Source organism: Alligator sinensis, unplaced genomic scaffold (genome assembly GCF_000455745.1).
Source record: "Alligator sinensis unplaced genomic scaffold, ASM45574v1 scaffold366_1, whole genome shotgun sequence".
Taxonomy (NCBI): domain Eukaryota; kingdom Metazoa; phylum Chordata; order Crocodylia; family Alligatoridae; genus Alligator; species Alligator sinensis.
In genome coordinates this window covers 5,485,176-5,500,774 of record NW_005841851.1, presented here as the reverse complement: position 1 = coordinate 5,500,774, position 15,599 = coordinate 5,485,176, and the positions used below count along the sequence as shown (strand labels likewise).

At 47.7% G+C, this 15,599-nt stretch overlaps 1 protein-coding gene across 3 annotated transcripts in view; it reads right to left on the bottom strand.

The window, feature by feature from the left end:
• The window catches only part of TP73 (tumor protein p73), a 74,118-nt gene that overhangs the window by 18,560 nt on the left and 39,959 nt on the right, over nucleotides 1-15,599 (bottom strand). For all 3 annotated transcript variants that reach the window (XM_025212131.1, XM_025212136.1, XM_025212138.1), the window contains one exon: nucleotides 15,243-15,488. In XM_025212131.1, the coding sequence (XP_025067916.1) occupies nucleotides 15,243-15,488 (246 nt within the window). The remainder of the gene's footprint in view (nucleotides 1-15,242; nucleotides 15,489-15,599) is intronic.

Below are 15,599 nucleotides of genomic sequence, written 5' to 3'. Positions count from 1 at the left end.
AAATCCTTGCCTTGCATCATTCTTGCCCTGTCATGGCTACATCATTTCAACACTAGCCCAACAAAAGGGCACTGTGAATTGGGCAATTCCTGTTCCCACCACAAGACATATTCTTTATCATACCTGCTCCCAGAATGCAGCTTTCCTAAGGGCTCTGCTGCTCTACAGTTCTGCGTTTATCCATTCCCACCAGCAGTACTGATCACCCCACCTGAGGGGACTTCACTTGCGAGTCCTCCCCCCAGATTTGTTTACTCTGTGACTTCTTGCAAATATTAGTAGCTGCATTTACCATCTCGTTTCTAACAGTTTTTGTAGGCCTGCAAGCATTTTCCTATATAAAACTGCTGCAAAACTTGAGCTTCAGCAAACTCGGCAGATGTCTCATCCATCCCACTGAAAGAACCCGGCATGGACTTTATTTTACCTGGCTTCTGTCTGGCAAGCTGCCTCCCCAGAGGCCTTGCAGGGTTAGGTAAAGCAGCTACCAAGTGAAGTACTAGCAGGGGAGAAAAGAGGCCAAGAGACAAGCAAGGAAAGTAAGTTTAACACTCCCCCAGGTTGCAGGGGCAGCAGAGGAGATGGCTTTCATCAACAGGGTGCGTTTGTGCAAGAGGCCAGGGAGCAAGTGTGGAGGCATCACAAAAGGAAGGCTGAGCCAGCAGGGTGTTAGGAATCGAGGCCAGGCAGAGAGGTAGCTTTGAACTGAAATCAAGAGGGACACAGAGAAACTGTTTGAAGCGGGGTCTCTGACAGAACATGGTGTATGCACAGCACGAAGATGAATGCTGCAGTCAGGGTTAGATTTGCCTCTCTGAGTCACACAGATATAACCCTGCATGACTTTAGTGCAGATGTGACAGCTTCCCATTATAAAAGCACTTAAAAGCAATGCATGACATTATCAATACGCATCTTCGGGGAATATTCAGATCTTATGTTAATGACAGCGTTTGACAACGTGCTCAGGCCAATCTCAGAGGTGAAACAATTTAGGCTATACACCAGGTTTCACATGGTCTGTATACCAGATTCAAATACGGGCTGAAACATACTGATCTCCTATCCTTGCAGCTGGAACAGAGAAGCTCTACCCTTTTGTTTAGCGCCAGCCCATGTAAACAACACTCCTGTGTGCGATTAGGATCTGATGCATTCACATTGCCTGCTGAAAATGGCAAAACAAGGTTTATTTTGGGGGTTTCTTCCTGGCCAGGTGTTAACACACTGACAATTCCTGTCAAGGGCTCCTTTCATGTAGACATTCCCGGGCAGTCCCAAACATGCCTGGGAAATAAAAATGCTCTGGAAGAGCAGAGGTGCATTATGGTGAGTTCTTTGGTAACAAATTCTCTCATTATACCATGTTATGACATGGATAAATCGCTGTTAAATAGCAAAACAATTGCCCTGCAGGGAGAAATGCTGCAGCCCAACGCAGACATGCCTCCACTGATAACCTTATCATGTCTTAACAGCTCCAGGATTGTCTTCAAAGATCCTTCGACAATAACAAACTATTCTCAGTGCTGATAAGTCCTGGGAGAGAGAAGACAGGCTTGTATCCTGTTTGGATACTACCTACAAGCCACAGCTGCCTCATGCACCACAGCTGTCGTGTTGGCCCCCACCCTGTATCAGCTCAGCTCACACATCACCCATGTGCATGCCCTTTGCCACTTGTGGGATGCAGGGGGGGAGGGGGAGACAGGTTTCTTTGTTCCTAGTTGTATTCCTTTAAACAGAGAAGATCTCTATTTCCAAATAAGCATTATACTTCCAAATAAGCATAATACTCATTGCCACAGTGCACCAGATGCCTGTCTTGTAAAATACAGGTCCAGGCCATGTGCATGTACTGTAATGCCCACAGACCTGCCCACCTCTGTCAGGTTCCCCTTCTTCCCCCGCCCCCAGAATTGCCACCCCAGAGGCAATTTGTTTGAGCAAGTAATTGACTGTACAACAGCTTAGTCAGTCTTGGCCTTGTCTTTTGAAAAAAATACAATATACAATATATACAATCATGAAAAAGCTCTTTACAAGCCTTAAAAAGCCCGATTTCACAAATGGCCAGAGCCACAATGTGAAGGGAGTAGCTCAAGTTTAGAACCAGCCAGCTGCAAAACTGGAGACTGAACCCAGGCATTGGGACCCCCAGTACTTCACCCAGGCCATGACACAATCTTGCTCACATTTTTCCATGATTATATTTGTGCTCAACACAGTAAGAAAACAACTCATATGTAGTCTGTTGTGTTCTCTATGGTTTGAGAGGAGAAGGGATTTTTCTCACTGTGTTACATCCTGCAAATTGCTAGGCAGCTCACTCTCAGCACCAGGACAAACCCAGGACCTGTCAAGCAAAATGAACTGATGATGGTGCCATTTTACCCCTGGTTGCTTGTACTTCTGACAATCACTCATCTCTAATTCAAGGGTTACCATGCACTTTCAAGGCTCTTGTCTTCCTTAGGATTCTTTGCTTTTCCTTAATTGTAAAAACCAACTGTTCACACTTTGGTCACAATTAAACATACAATAGGAAACAACTGCTTCTTGTTGTCCTGCAGCCAGTCTCATGCAAAAAGCCTTGGCGCTCCTCCAAAGGAGCTGTCCCTGGTATATGTGGGCTGTAGTCGGGTTAGACTGGGACCTTGCTCTTTATTCCCAGTGGGTGTCTGGGGTATCAGCCAAAGACCAGCACCCAGGACAGGGAAACCTGACTCCTCTTCAAGGTGAATTGCTCTAATCAAGACCTAGCCCTGAGGATTCGTTTTCTTATTCAGACAGTAATGTGAATCTAATCCCCCTCTGGCATCTCTCTGAGTTCTTCTCTATAGTGTCAGTTTGCTGCTCCAGCACATTTCTGAACTAACCATGTATATTTTGCTGGTGCCTTCCACCCCTCCCAAAATCCAACTGTGTCATTGAACAGAGGCCACTTGGTCTGTTTGCTGAAATGCAACCATTTCTACAGTGGGACAGAGCGGCAGCTGTGACCCTGCAGCACTACACACCATCCGAGAAAAACACCTCTGCATTAGAGTGATGTTTTCCATTTGCTCCCATTAAAAGACTTCCCATTTCCAGTAATGCCTGATCCCAGAGTGATGTTTATCACCTATGCTACAGGGTAAGTGCAAGGAGCAGTTTCATGGGTAACAAGATGGAAATCTTAGTCTAATCCCCTTGCAAGCCAACTAAGTTCTGTGATTGCTGTCCATGCAAAACAACCCAGAATTTAGGTTTCAGTTTTTACTGCGCTCTATTTGGGGCTGAGCACCCAAATTCCCAGATCCACTGAGGAAGGGGCTATTTGACTCCTTGTAGGATGGGAACTAGAGAAGGAAGAAACTTTTTTCCTCAGTGTCCTGGACAAAACACAACCCAAATCTTGCATGTGAAAAGATCTCATAGAACGGCCCCTTTCCCCCACTTCTCCCTGGGCTGCAGAACCGCTAGGCGGATGTGTCCCAACAGATTCTGAGCTGATAAAATCTTATTTATCTTCAACTGTTGACACAGAAGTGTCTAGACTTGCCTGCTCCAGGAGGGCTGTATCCAAGTTCTCCTCCTTTCTTTCTTGAAGGAAATGATTTGCCCAACAATTACTTTTTTCCACTCTTCTCCCCCCACCCCCCAACCTCCTCCTCCTCTACATTCCAGTCTCCTCATTAGTCCTACTCAAGACGTGTCTCGGACTGCAGTCAATGGATCCCAATAAAGACACTAGCCTGGCAAGAGGGAGAGAGAGAAGAAAAGTGATGCCTCAGGCTGCTAATTTCCTTGTGCTCCCTAGCGCGCAGCTGTGGAGCTGGGTCCGAGGACAGGTTTGGACAGATTGCAGTGGAGAGGTGATAATAATGTGTCTGTCATCTTACACAGACATGTAGCATCTTGCAAACCGCAAATACCGTTAACCGGCTTGGATGAATCTGTTACGACAGATCCTGGAAGACGGGCCGACTGCGGGGCCTTTCTTTCTAATTTTTTTTAATAACCATTTTTTAATCACTAGTCTTTATAACTTTTCACTGAGCTGGAAATTCTTCCAAAGTTACTTTGTTTCCATTTTAGCAGAAGCTAGGATTTGGATTTACCCAGTGCATCATGCACGCTGAGTAGGCAGGTATATAAAGTACTACACACACACACACACACACACACACACACACACACACACACTGTGGACTTTCTATAACACTGGAAAGCTCCAGTCCTTTCTAACCTTCTCCCCATAAACTAGGGTCATCCCTTGGACAGAAAAGAACCAGATCAGTGCAGGGTTTCAATTACACTTTGACTCTTGTGGGGAGCCTGCAAAAAAAAATTAAACTGGTTCATTTGGAAGGAGCAATCTGATCGGAGACCCCCCCACCCCAGGTTATAATTTCCAAATCTTACAGGGAGCTCTCGTCTCTTATGGGGGGGGGCTCAGACCCCCCAAGCTCCCCCGTAATTCACACCCTGGATCAGTGACAATGAGGGAAAGCAAGAAACTCCTATCCTCCACAATGAGTTGCTTGGCTCCTGAGAGCAGTGATATTGGGGGACTGAAACCCTTTGTGCTGTGTCTAGGCAGAGATACAGCTTCCCTGCTGCCCCAGGTTTCATGCCCTGGAAGCTCTTCCAGTGAAGTAAGATTCATCAGCTTTCCATGCTTGAAGAAGGCACCAAGAGCACAGACTCGCAGGGAGGAGCGCACCATTCTCACACTAAAATGCCACCTGTGGACCCTCTCCAGGTCCTTCATCTCCCCTGTGTGCAGTGCTGAGCTGTATATCATCTAAGCCACTACTGCAGGGCTGCCCAGAGCCCCCAGGGATCTGAGAACTTCTCAGGGAGCCCCTGGCTGAGATCGCCCCATATCACCCTGCCAGTCAGGAGGCTTGGGTAAGATGTAGGGCTCAGACCAAACCATGGGGTCCATCAGGAAGCCCTATGTTTCCCCCAGCAGCTTCCACTGGAGCTGCCTTGCCAAAGACCCTTAAAGGCTGAAACAACACCCAACCCCCAGCTCTGCCACAGCAGGACCGCACAAGCCAACTGATTTCACAGGAACAGAGATGCTTCTTGTTCTTCTGTCTGCATTTCCTTTGTACTTACAATCACACCATTTCCCCAACTATCCCCTGGTTCCCCCTAAATGGTCTCTCTCCTTTCTTCCCTTGCACTCATTCCTTGGAGATCCCTGACCGAGAATTGCATCCTCTCTTACTCACTGCTTGGCCAAGCCACAAATATTTAGCTTGTGTTTAATCTTTCCTGGGAAGTCTGATGCACCCTTGGCGTCTGGCTAGTTTGGTCATGTGATTAAGGCCTGCAAGTCTGCACTGAAGTGAAGTAGCACTAAAACATAAGCATCAAACTAAACACCTTGCAGCTTCTGGCTGTTGGGAAATGGAGCAGGGGAGGGGTTTGGGGTGAAGAAATGTGGTTGGAAAGTCTTGCTGAATAAAAAGCAGTGCAAAAAGCACAGGGCACCTGACTTGGAATCGTATCTTCATTCCTACTCTTCCTCTCCTAGAAATATCTACAGGCCCTAAACAGAAATTAAGAGACCTGCCCAAGATCTCACAGAGCACCTGTGGCAGAGCTGGGAATTGAGATCAGATCTTATTGGTGCATGAAAAAACTACTGAGGGCAAAGAACTATGGAAACACTTAAGACTGTTCCAAATGCGGTACATGTGGCCTAAGGGGGGCGAGCCAGCACCTGGAAGCTAGAGGGAGTGTTTTGGTGAGAAGGTTTTCCATCTTAAAGCATAACTTCCCCATTCCAGTCATGGCCACACTTCCCAGTCATTCATGAAGTCTGTCTTTGTTGTTCACACACTGGACCAGTGCAGACAGATTAGACTGCTATTCCTAGACTTGTGTTCCTTGGGGATTTCCTCAGTGCCCCTTGCCCAAGATTCGTCAGGAACCAAAGCTGTCAGTAAATGAATGACAGACATGTTTAGGAGCTCACTATTGCAGAAGATGCTTCAGGTGGACTGGTGCTTCTGCACTCGGTAAGGACAATGAGAACCCAGGCTTCAGGATGTGTGTTCATCATGGAAAGGTCAGGCAGGAGAATTCTCCCTTCTCTAGTTAGAGGATTATCCAAAGGGTGCATGAGGGCTCATTCGGTTTGGCTGGCTGTGAAGCACCAGGTAGGGCTCAGTTTTGCTCTTGGTGGTCTGATGTTCTGATCCAGGTGGCAAATTGTATACTCCTGCCCATCAAGGATCCTCCCAGGATCCTATGCTGTATGTACACTTTCTAAATGCAGGCCTGGGATTTATATTACTTCTGAACCATAAGGGAATTCAGGAAGATTTCAAGGTGGGGAAGGGCAGACTTTGGAAGGTCCCATTTCCAGAGGGAACAGAAACCTTTTTTCAGGGTCGCTTTGCTTGGACCTGTGGCATGTTAGGAACCAGAGGAGGGCTTTCTTAGGTCAGGGTTGCACTACTGATAGCAACGTGGAGTGGCTCCTCCTGAGCACTGTATTTGGGCCATTGTGCTGCAGGAGGCCTAGTCCTACCCTCGGCAAGTGCTCCACAACCTTCCCAAGGCAGGTTGCAAAGCACAGGGCCGGAGATGGGTGCCCAGGGGAAACATAAATGTGGTTTCATCAACATTCACCCTCCATGTTCAGCATGCAAACAATCCCGATGCATCCCAGCTCTTTGCTACTGGTAACCACCAGCCCAAATCTCAAACATGGACAACATTCGAATAGAAGCGTAGCATCATCATTGCAGCCCTCTTGCCTTCCTCTTCCCTTGAATACCTTGCTGGCCTTTTTGCCTCTGCTCCTTGTTGTTACTGGTGCTGGAATTCCCTCCCTGCCCTTCTGCCATTTCCAACTGCCCTCCTATATCTTTGTGTTACTCTGTCTCCCCAGGGGACTCTAAACCTCAGCTGGGAGCAGGTGTCCCTCAGCATCTCTGCTGTTTAAGAACCCGGCAGCATGTGTGCGTATGCAGGACTGTCAGAGAGAGAGTGCTTGGCTGTGGGCTGCCATGCAAACAGAGAGGGGCTCAGTCCTGCACTACTAGGATCTGACTGAATTTTTCACTCATGACTTCAGCCTCAGGTTCTCACTGAGAGCATTGATGCAGGTTTATGAGATGGCCCAGCTTAGCCATCACAACCAGGGCTGAATCTCTCTGGTAAAGACAGCATTGAATAAATAAGATCCTAAAGGGCTTTGCTTCAGTAGGTAGAACTTGCAGAAAGTCAAGCTACCATAGGAGAGGCCAGTTCTTCTGTTCATGGCACATAGAGGGGGCAGGGTAGCCTCTTCCACCCCAGCCTCAGAGCCACTTTGTACAGTCTGTCAGGAAAGGCCATCAGGGGGAGATGTTCATCCAGCTGCACACATCGAAGCCTGCATGCAGGCATGGCCCACACACCTACATGTGCACACTGGAGTGTGCCTTGAACTGCACACATACAGTTGTAAAAAAAGCCCTTCCTTCCCCAAAGCTTTCCTTGCTCCCTGCTGACAGCTGTTGCACGTGGTAGTGCGAGGGGGTGCGAGTCTGCCTGGTGTTTCCAAAGGTGTAATACAGCCCCCGCGTGCAGTGGGCAGAAATGAGCTGGGCTCCACTCAGGACTTCACAGAGGAGTGAATTGCACCTGCTGTGGGGTGGCAAGATTTGGATGGGGTCATGATGACTTGCCCCTGCTGAGGATCAGTCCTTACATTTTCAGCTGGGCTTTGCTGGCTGCACCGAGCAGGGCACCCCAGGCCTGTGACTGCCCCTAGAATGACATCAGCCACCTGTTATTCTCTTACAGCCTCTAGCAGATGTCTTGCAGAATCAGGAAACAAAGTGGCCAACACAATTGCTGTCCCTCTCCTGCAGCAGCCTGGTTTCCCCCATAGCTCCTACAGCACCTCTGCCAGGATCACAGAGAGACCGCCCAGCTGCCAGTCAAAGGTGCTACCTCCAACCCTGCATTCCAGAAGCTCTTGAGATCAGGTAACCGATGCCGCAGTCATGTTGGAACATCTCAGAGAATTCCACGGGCCCTGGTAATTCCCCCTCAACTCCGTTGTGTTCGGGACTCCTGGAGCCTGAACCTTGCTCTGAAGAATCTAATGGAAAGTCTCTAACAAACCTTCAATTAGGCTTCCTGCTTCTGGCATCCCAGAATATCCCTGATTTTTCACCCACCTGTCTGCCTTTTCAGCTGCTTGGCGAAGAGATACAATAAGGACTGGTCCTCCTCCAAAGCAATAACCATGATGCACTGGATTCACAAGGGAGATAGGGACCACAGGCTCATCCTGTCCATTGCCCAGCACTTTTGCATACTTTACATGTGATGACCAACTGGAGCACTCATGTACAATACTACCCAGGTCCAGCCCAGGGTGTCAGATGGGAGGGACCCGTGGTCTTTTCTGTTTTGCCACTGATCTGGATGGACTCATCGTCTGCTCCAGTTGAGCGAGGCTTGCAGAGACAAGTCCTGCTCAGGAGGAGGAGGGGGGCACAATCCCCAGGGCACTTTTGCAGCCGGGCCACAGGAAGCCAAAGACCCTATTAACGGTTCTGCTGGCTTCGGCAAGTACGTTTTTAGAGGGGAGGGAAGCAGCAGCCAGCCTGAGACTGTACTTGAGAAAAATACTAATTATCTATCAGTTACCAGCTGGTCGGCGTGGCGAGGGGGCTGAATGCGAGAAAACAGTTGAGATCGGCTCCACGCTCAGGCGTGTACTGGCAACTCTGGGAAATGGAGAGTCCTGACAGCTTCCAAGAAGCAGGCAGGCTTCCTGCATGCCCTGTCTTGTACCTCGGCAGGCCCAGCCCCACAACAGCAAGCCACCAGAGGGGGCTTCCACAGCACAGAGCAAATCTCATTTTCAATGTCTGCCGGACCTTGAAGCCTCTGCTGATAAAGAGATCATTTAAAGAAGCGGGGAGGGGAATCTTTCAGAGGTTTTGTATAAAGTGCAACAATAAGTTTATTTCAAAAGTCAGATAACTCAAAAGGCAGACAGGCTGGTTTGGTCTAGGGGTCAGAGCACTGGGTAGGGACCAGGAATTCTGACCCATGTGCATACGCCACATTGCCACGTGGGATCCTCATAGGAAAGCCTTCTAGAAATACCTTCTGACCACCTTGAGCCTGTAAGAGGCAGCAGAAGCCCTAACTCCCATCTCCAGCACGGCCTTTCACGTACTCGGAAATTCATGGTTTCCAGGCCGGGAGGGACCAATTATGATCACCTAGCCTGACTCCCTGCTAGCAACCCAGTCATTGCTGCACTGAGTCTGTAAGTTTTGCTGGAGGACAGCATCTCTCAAGAAAGACGTATCTGGTAATAACTGTAATGCTTTGACTGCTGGAGAGCTCAGCACCTTCCTAGACAAATTGTTACACTTTATCCCTAGTCTGAATTTGCCTGGTTTTGGCTTCTAAGCACTGGATCCCATTATACCTTTGACTACTGGGTCAAAGACCCATCTACTAGCAGAAATCATCTCCCCATGCATGTACTTCTAGGCTCTGATCAGGTTACTTCTTAACATGCCTTGGATAAAGTTAAGGAGATGGAGCCTCTTTTGCTGTCACAATCAGGCTGGTTTTTCAAACCTTGAACCAGTCTCCTAACCCTTTCTCAGTTGTCACCGTTGATTTTTTAAATGTGTTCACAGGAACTGAATACAGTAACGGTCTCAGAAATGCCACAGCTAGTGGTAATGCCACATTGCTACTCCTACGTGACGGTCTCAAGCTTATATCCCAGTGCTACCTTAGCTACAGCAACACACAGGGAGCTCCTCCTCACCCTGTTCACTATCATAACTCCAGCATCTTCATCCATCAGTTCCTTTCAACTTCTAAATCTGACAGACTTTCTTTGCTCCCATATGTCCCACCTCGCATTCAGCTGTATTATCTGCACAATGCTCAAAAGAGTACAGCTCATCCAGTAGCAAATGTCAGTGGTACACTCCCTTCCAGCATTTACCTGTTTGTGTCACGTGCAGATTTTACTAGCAATTATTTTACATTTTCTTCCAGATCATCTAAATATTAAATAGCACAGAGTAAAGAACAGATCCCTGTGGAGATGCACTAGAAAAATTCCACTGAATGTTGATTCCTCGTCTACAACTCCTTGTGAAGTTCATCTGCTAGCCCATTTTTATTCCATTCCAATACATGCCGCACTGATTTGTACAAAGGTAATTATTTTATCAGTACACCACGTGGCGCTCAACAGAAGACTAAATATATTATATCGACCAATCTTGTGATTTCATCCAGAACCAATATCAAGTTGTTTGACAATATCTATTTCCTGTACAACTTCACAGGTGTAGTTATTAGGTGCAGACAGAAGTGCAGCTCCACACTGTAACTCATAATGCTTTTCAGGAAGCACTATGAGTTACAGCAGTCCCCCAGACCCAACAGACATTCACTGTCAGGTCACACGGGTTGGGGGAATCAGCTGCAATTTGGAGCAGCTGTGAGTCTGCAGCCACTCTCCCCTAGCCCAACTCCTCCCCTCTCCCAGACCCAGCTCTGTCTTCAGAATGGGAGGTGGGGAAGGGAGAAGAGGGAGTCTGATTTGGGGGTTTTTCAGTCAGCGCCGGAGGGTCAGGTGGGTTGATTGGAGCCCTCTCATCTTGGGGAGGGTCCAATCTACCCATCTCAGCCTCCAGTGCCAGCTGAAAAAAACCCAGATCAAACTCCCTCTGCTCTCTTCCCTCCCTCCCTCCCATTCTGAAGACAGTACCATGAGCAGGGCTGAGCTGCTCCCAGTGTACGCAGAAAGACATTAATGAAGATGCTCCATTTTGGAGCATCTTCATCTGAACCCTCATGCGATGACGGTTCGGACTGTCACAGGATCGGGCCCTTTTAAAGGGTTCTGCAACAGCGCACTGGTGTTTGGTTGTGGCTGTAGAGTGCTTTCAGGGGCCAGATCAAGCAAAAACTGTCACTTCCATCTACGTCTATTATGCCACCTCCCAGAGCGGTTTTCCCATAATTTTTGCCTAAGGTGGATATTAGGCTATCCAGCCTGTAGGTTTCTTCTTTCTGGCCCCAAGAGACTTCCCCTATACTCCAAGATTTATAAAAAAAAAAAAAAAAAATCAGCATGAATGGTACAGGGAGGTCACTGGCTGATTCATTTAATACTTTGGTTGCAAATGACTAGTCTTGCCAATTAAAAACTATCTATCAGGTACTAGCTCTTTCCAGCAACTGATGAAAGCATCTAATAGCTTTTACACTGCAGGAGATGGACACACCATCCTGCTCCGTTCCAAACATAAAACAGAAATATCCGATGGCCTTTCTCCATTACAGCAGATAATTCTACCAGCCCCCTTCAGCTTGGGACATACCCCTTTGTAGCAGCATGTTTCTTCTTGTTGTCCTTGACCACCCCAACTATAGATTTGTCACTGATAACTTTAGTTGCCTTATCAGTTGTCTATAATTTCTCACTATCTCATTGTTGTCAGCCTTCCTACATTTCAGTTGTTGATGTATGGATATACAACCGTATATATACCTTCACCTCCTCTCTTAATCAAAGTTGTCTTTTGATCATGAAATTATGGGGCTCAGCCATCTAATAAAGCACTCTTAAACCATTCTCAATCATCAGTCACATTTTATACTTAAACATCTCCACCCACCCAAGGAGGGATAACTGTATGGATTTCAGTGGACTTATTTGGGGTTGATTCACAGTTAGTCCATAGCACTAGAGTCAGACTGCACCACTTCCCTTATTAATTCCTCATACTATGGTAGCAAAGTGCTTCAAACTTCTTGGAGGCTGAAGGGGTTAAAATGCTCCTGCCCAGTGCAGAAACCAATTTGGGCATTCAAATGTGCAAAGGGAGATCCTAATCATCCTAATCCAGGACTCAAACATGAAAGCTGACGCCTCCTGTTTGTCACCTTCCCCATCACCAACCATCTCTTCTCCCAGCATAAGAATGGTGCAAGCACCAGAGCTGCGGTCAGCATGGTATGAAGTTTTGCACCAGCCTCACACACTGTGAATGGAGTTTCACTGACTCTGAAATAAAGCAAGCAGGTTCCACTTATGTATGATACTAATATCCTGAGTTCCTCTATCTGTCCCACGTTCGTGCCAAGCCCTAGGAAGATCCCAGGCTTCTGACCAGGACTCCGGGAAGAAGAGGAACCAAGTTCCCCTCTTCTTCATCCCCCAGGCAAAAGAATCCCTCTCAGCTCTCTCATGAGCCCAGTGCTAGTTGGCAGACTTAGGAATAAAGGCAGGGCAGTGTGAATGCCCATGCAATGCACGTGCTTTCAATAAAGCTGGCAAGGCCTGAATCTGCAGTCTCAGAAAGTCCTTCCAATAGCCTGAGACACAGCACAGCTCATGCCTGTAAAAGTCTGGCCCAGAGGGAGGGGCATGAGCCAGTCAGTGGCTGCATGCTGCAGGGGAGACGCTCCATAGGTTTGTTGCTCTGTTTCTGCACCCTTAATCAGGGCAACCTCTTGTGGCAAGAATGACATCACTCTCGGGAGCAGTGTCTCCTTTCCATTTAACATGAAGCATATTCCAAAACACATGAACAGTGCACACCTAAGCAAAGAAGAAGAGCACCCTCTTGATGGCTTATTCAGCTATGATCAGTGGGGACACATGTAGAAGATTTCCCTTGGCTTCCTATGGATTGAATAGGTCCTGTTCACAGTCCAGTGCATGTGAACACTTATTGCCAAAGTCCAGAAAGGCCTTCCCTGATGACACCTGATCCCCCCCTCATGAATCCACTTGGCTGTCACAGCCTGTGCCTGCACCTCTGACTCTTAATTAAGTGACCAATGTTTTTAGCTTGCGACCTAGGTGGGCAGACACCAGCCAAACTGGCTACAGAACCCCCTTACTCCACCCCTGCCTCACATATCTGACCTGCGCCCTAACAGCACAAGGCAGCAGGATTCTAGCATTTGTTTTTTAGAGCTAATAACATCACATTTTAATAGCAAAATTCTCCCCTTAACTCGCATGGTTCCCAAAGGAGACAGAGAGAAGGCAGGGCCAGATGGCACCTAAGTGACTAACTGGTTCAGAGAGGCATGAGTTTTTGTAAGTGACAGCCTACTTTGTCAGATGCTATGACAGTGGCGTCTCAGAGACAAGACCCTTCATAGCAGCATAAGTTTGTTTTCCATTTGCCTTCTCTTGTCCTCCTTGAGGAACCCAGTACCTTCCTCCACAAATCCATTTTCAGATTTGTACCAAGGCTGCAGCAGAAAATTTCATTTTCTGGACCAATCCACCTGTCTTGCTATCTGAGGGCTTATGCTATCCTTAATATCCCTTTGCCTGAGGAACTTGGTCACCTGTGTAATCCCTGTTGACCTTTACATTTAACCAATTACATTTTACCTCCTAGGGAAGAAAAATGGACTTGGGCTGTTTCTTGCCCTCAACGACTTTGGTTAATTCACAGACCTGATGAAGAGATGAACTGCATTCTTAACCAATATCTCAGAGGGACAGAGATGTCCCCTGCCACCCTCCCCTACACATGCTCATTGCCCAGAACTGCGGTCCCTGTTCCTCCGCAGGAACACTGATGAGGCTAACCTACAATGCCTGATTGGTTGATTGACTTATGATCTGTTTAAAATCAGATCTATTTTTCTGGCTTGTTAGAGAAGCTTTCTGGTTGTTTTAAAACAGTTGCCAAAGGCTGCATCTTCAGCTCACTCAGCTCAGCTGACTTTGCTTTACTTCACATTAATGGCCAATGACCCATTATCCTTGGCTGACTCCCACATCCCGGTGTTTTGGAATCTGACTGCCATGGGAGAGCTTTTAGGGGCAGTGGATATGTGCTGAAGGCTAGCCATGTCCCAGAGAGCAGGAGCCAAGGCTCCTTGCTCCAGCACAGTGCTCAGCAGACTCGCGGGACCTCATCAGCTCACCTGGCAGGGCAGGGAGGAGATAACCCCTGCTAGTCTCCTCTCTGGGCTGTCTAGAATTACAAAACAAACAGCAAGGTGGGAGCTGTTAGCTATCGCCTCTTAACCACATCCCTGCCAGGCCCTTGCTAGGCAGTGCAAGGTGTGGACCCCCGACTCCAGCCTGCACTAGTGGCCAGAGGAGCTGCCCCTGTGTGGGTTTCTGAAGGTACCTCACACACAAAGCATCCACGGGTGCTCTTTGTCCACTGCTGAAAGGGCTGTCATGGCAATTAAACACATCCGCATCCAAACATAAAAGTCATTATCGCGCCTCAGGCCGATCCATCGCTCCTGGGCTGCCATGGATAATGTCAAATCATAGCTCCTAGGGAACCCTGTGGCTCCTTTATTATGCCGGTTGTCTCTTCTTGCTGTTTGTGCCCTCTCGGCTTGTCCCCAGAGAAATGAGAGCTGCCTGTCATCTGCCTCCCATGTGCTTCTCAATGGGGCATTTCTGTTAGGACATTGCTAGAGGGATGCCGATGAATATTTAATTTCCAAACAAACATCCGGGACAGAGGGTCTTAAGAGAAAGAGCTTTGATTCTACGAAATCAGTAAATAAATATAACCCCTTTTTCATCAGGGACTACTCTTAGGCAAAATAAAAACCCCTCTAATATGAATTTAGGACATATCTTATTATAAGAAAAGCAGTCCCCCACTTCTCTGAATAATTTCCATGTCCCTTACTCTGTTTAAACGACTCTTTTATTGGCTTCCTGGCACTCAGCAAGAGCTGTGTCTTGAACTGAATACCTGAGCTTTGGGGGGTTGAGCAAAAAGGGCTCATAGATATGTGGTATCTATCAGCTCTTGGGAGGCTACGTTCCTTCTTGCTGTGTTATGTTGCTGGGTGAAATGCTTCTGACAGAAGTTAAATTATTGTCAGGGCTCCTAAAGAAAGAATCACCCATTTAATAATAACGCATTGCAAGAAATCATATCTATGAAAATAACCTGTCATTGCTGTATCTGGTAAAAAAAATCTCTGAAAAATACCCAGATTTTCCCAAATTTGGCTCATCTCGATGGAATTACATTCATTGCCTCTACAGACCTCAAGTGTACTGTGCTCCTGGGGTCAGCAGAATGTGACTGCCCACGACAGGGCACTGGCTGCAGCACAGAAACAGGCGTTGTACACTCCTCTGCAAAGCAATCTCAAGACATTCAAGGGTTCCCCGCAGGATCCTTGCAAACATTCGCCAATGGCTTACATGCACCTCTCTACAGAAGGCAAGAATACATGCAACTTACTGTCCAAGTGGCTGACTTGGCCGTGCTGGATTGCTGGAAAGTCACCTCAAAGTGGTGGGGACCAGGGTAGTCAGTGTTGGAGGGGATGACGGGAGCTGGGGACATGGCGTCGAAGGTGGAGCTGGGCTGCGAGTAGGGAGAATGCGTTGGGACATTGGAGGTGTGCTCAGAGTTGTAAGGGCTGGTGGAGGCTGCTCGGCTCCCGATGCTCTGATCCATGCTGCTGTTCAGCAAATTAAACTGGGACTGGAAGAAGGGAAAGGGGGAGGAGGGAAAAGAAAAAAAAGAAAACACCAGCCAGTTTAGAGACATGGAAACCTCAGCTACACTTCTTTAGGACTTCAGGTGTCCTGTTAC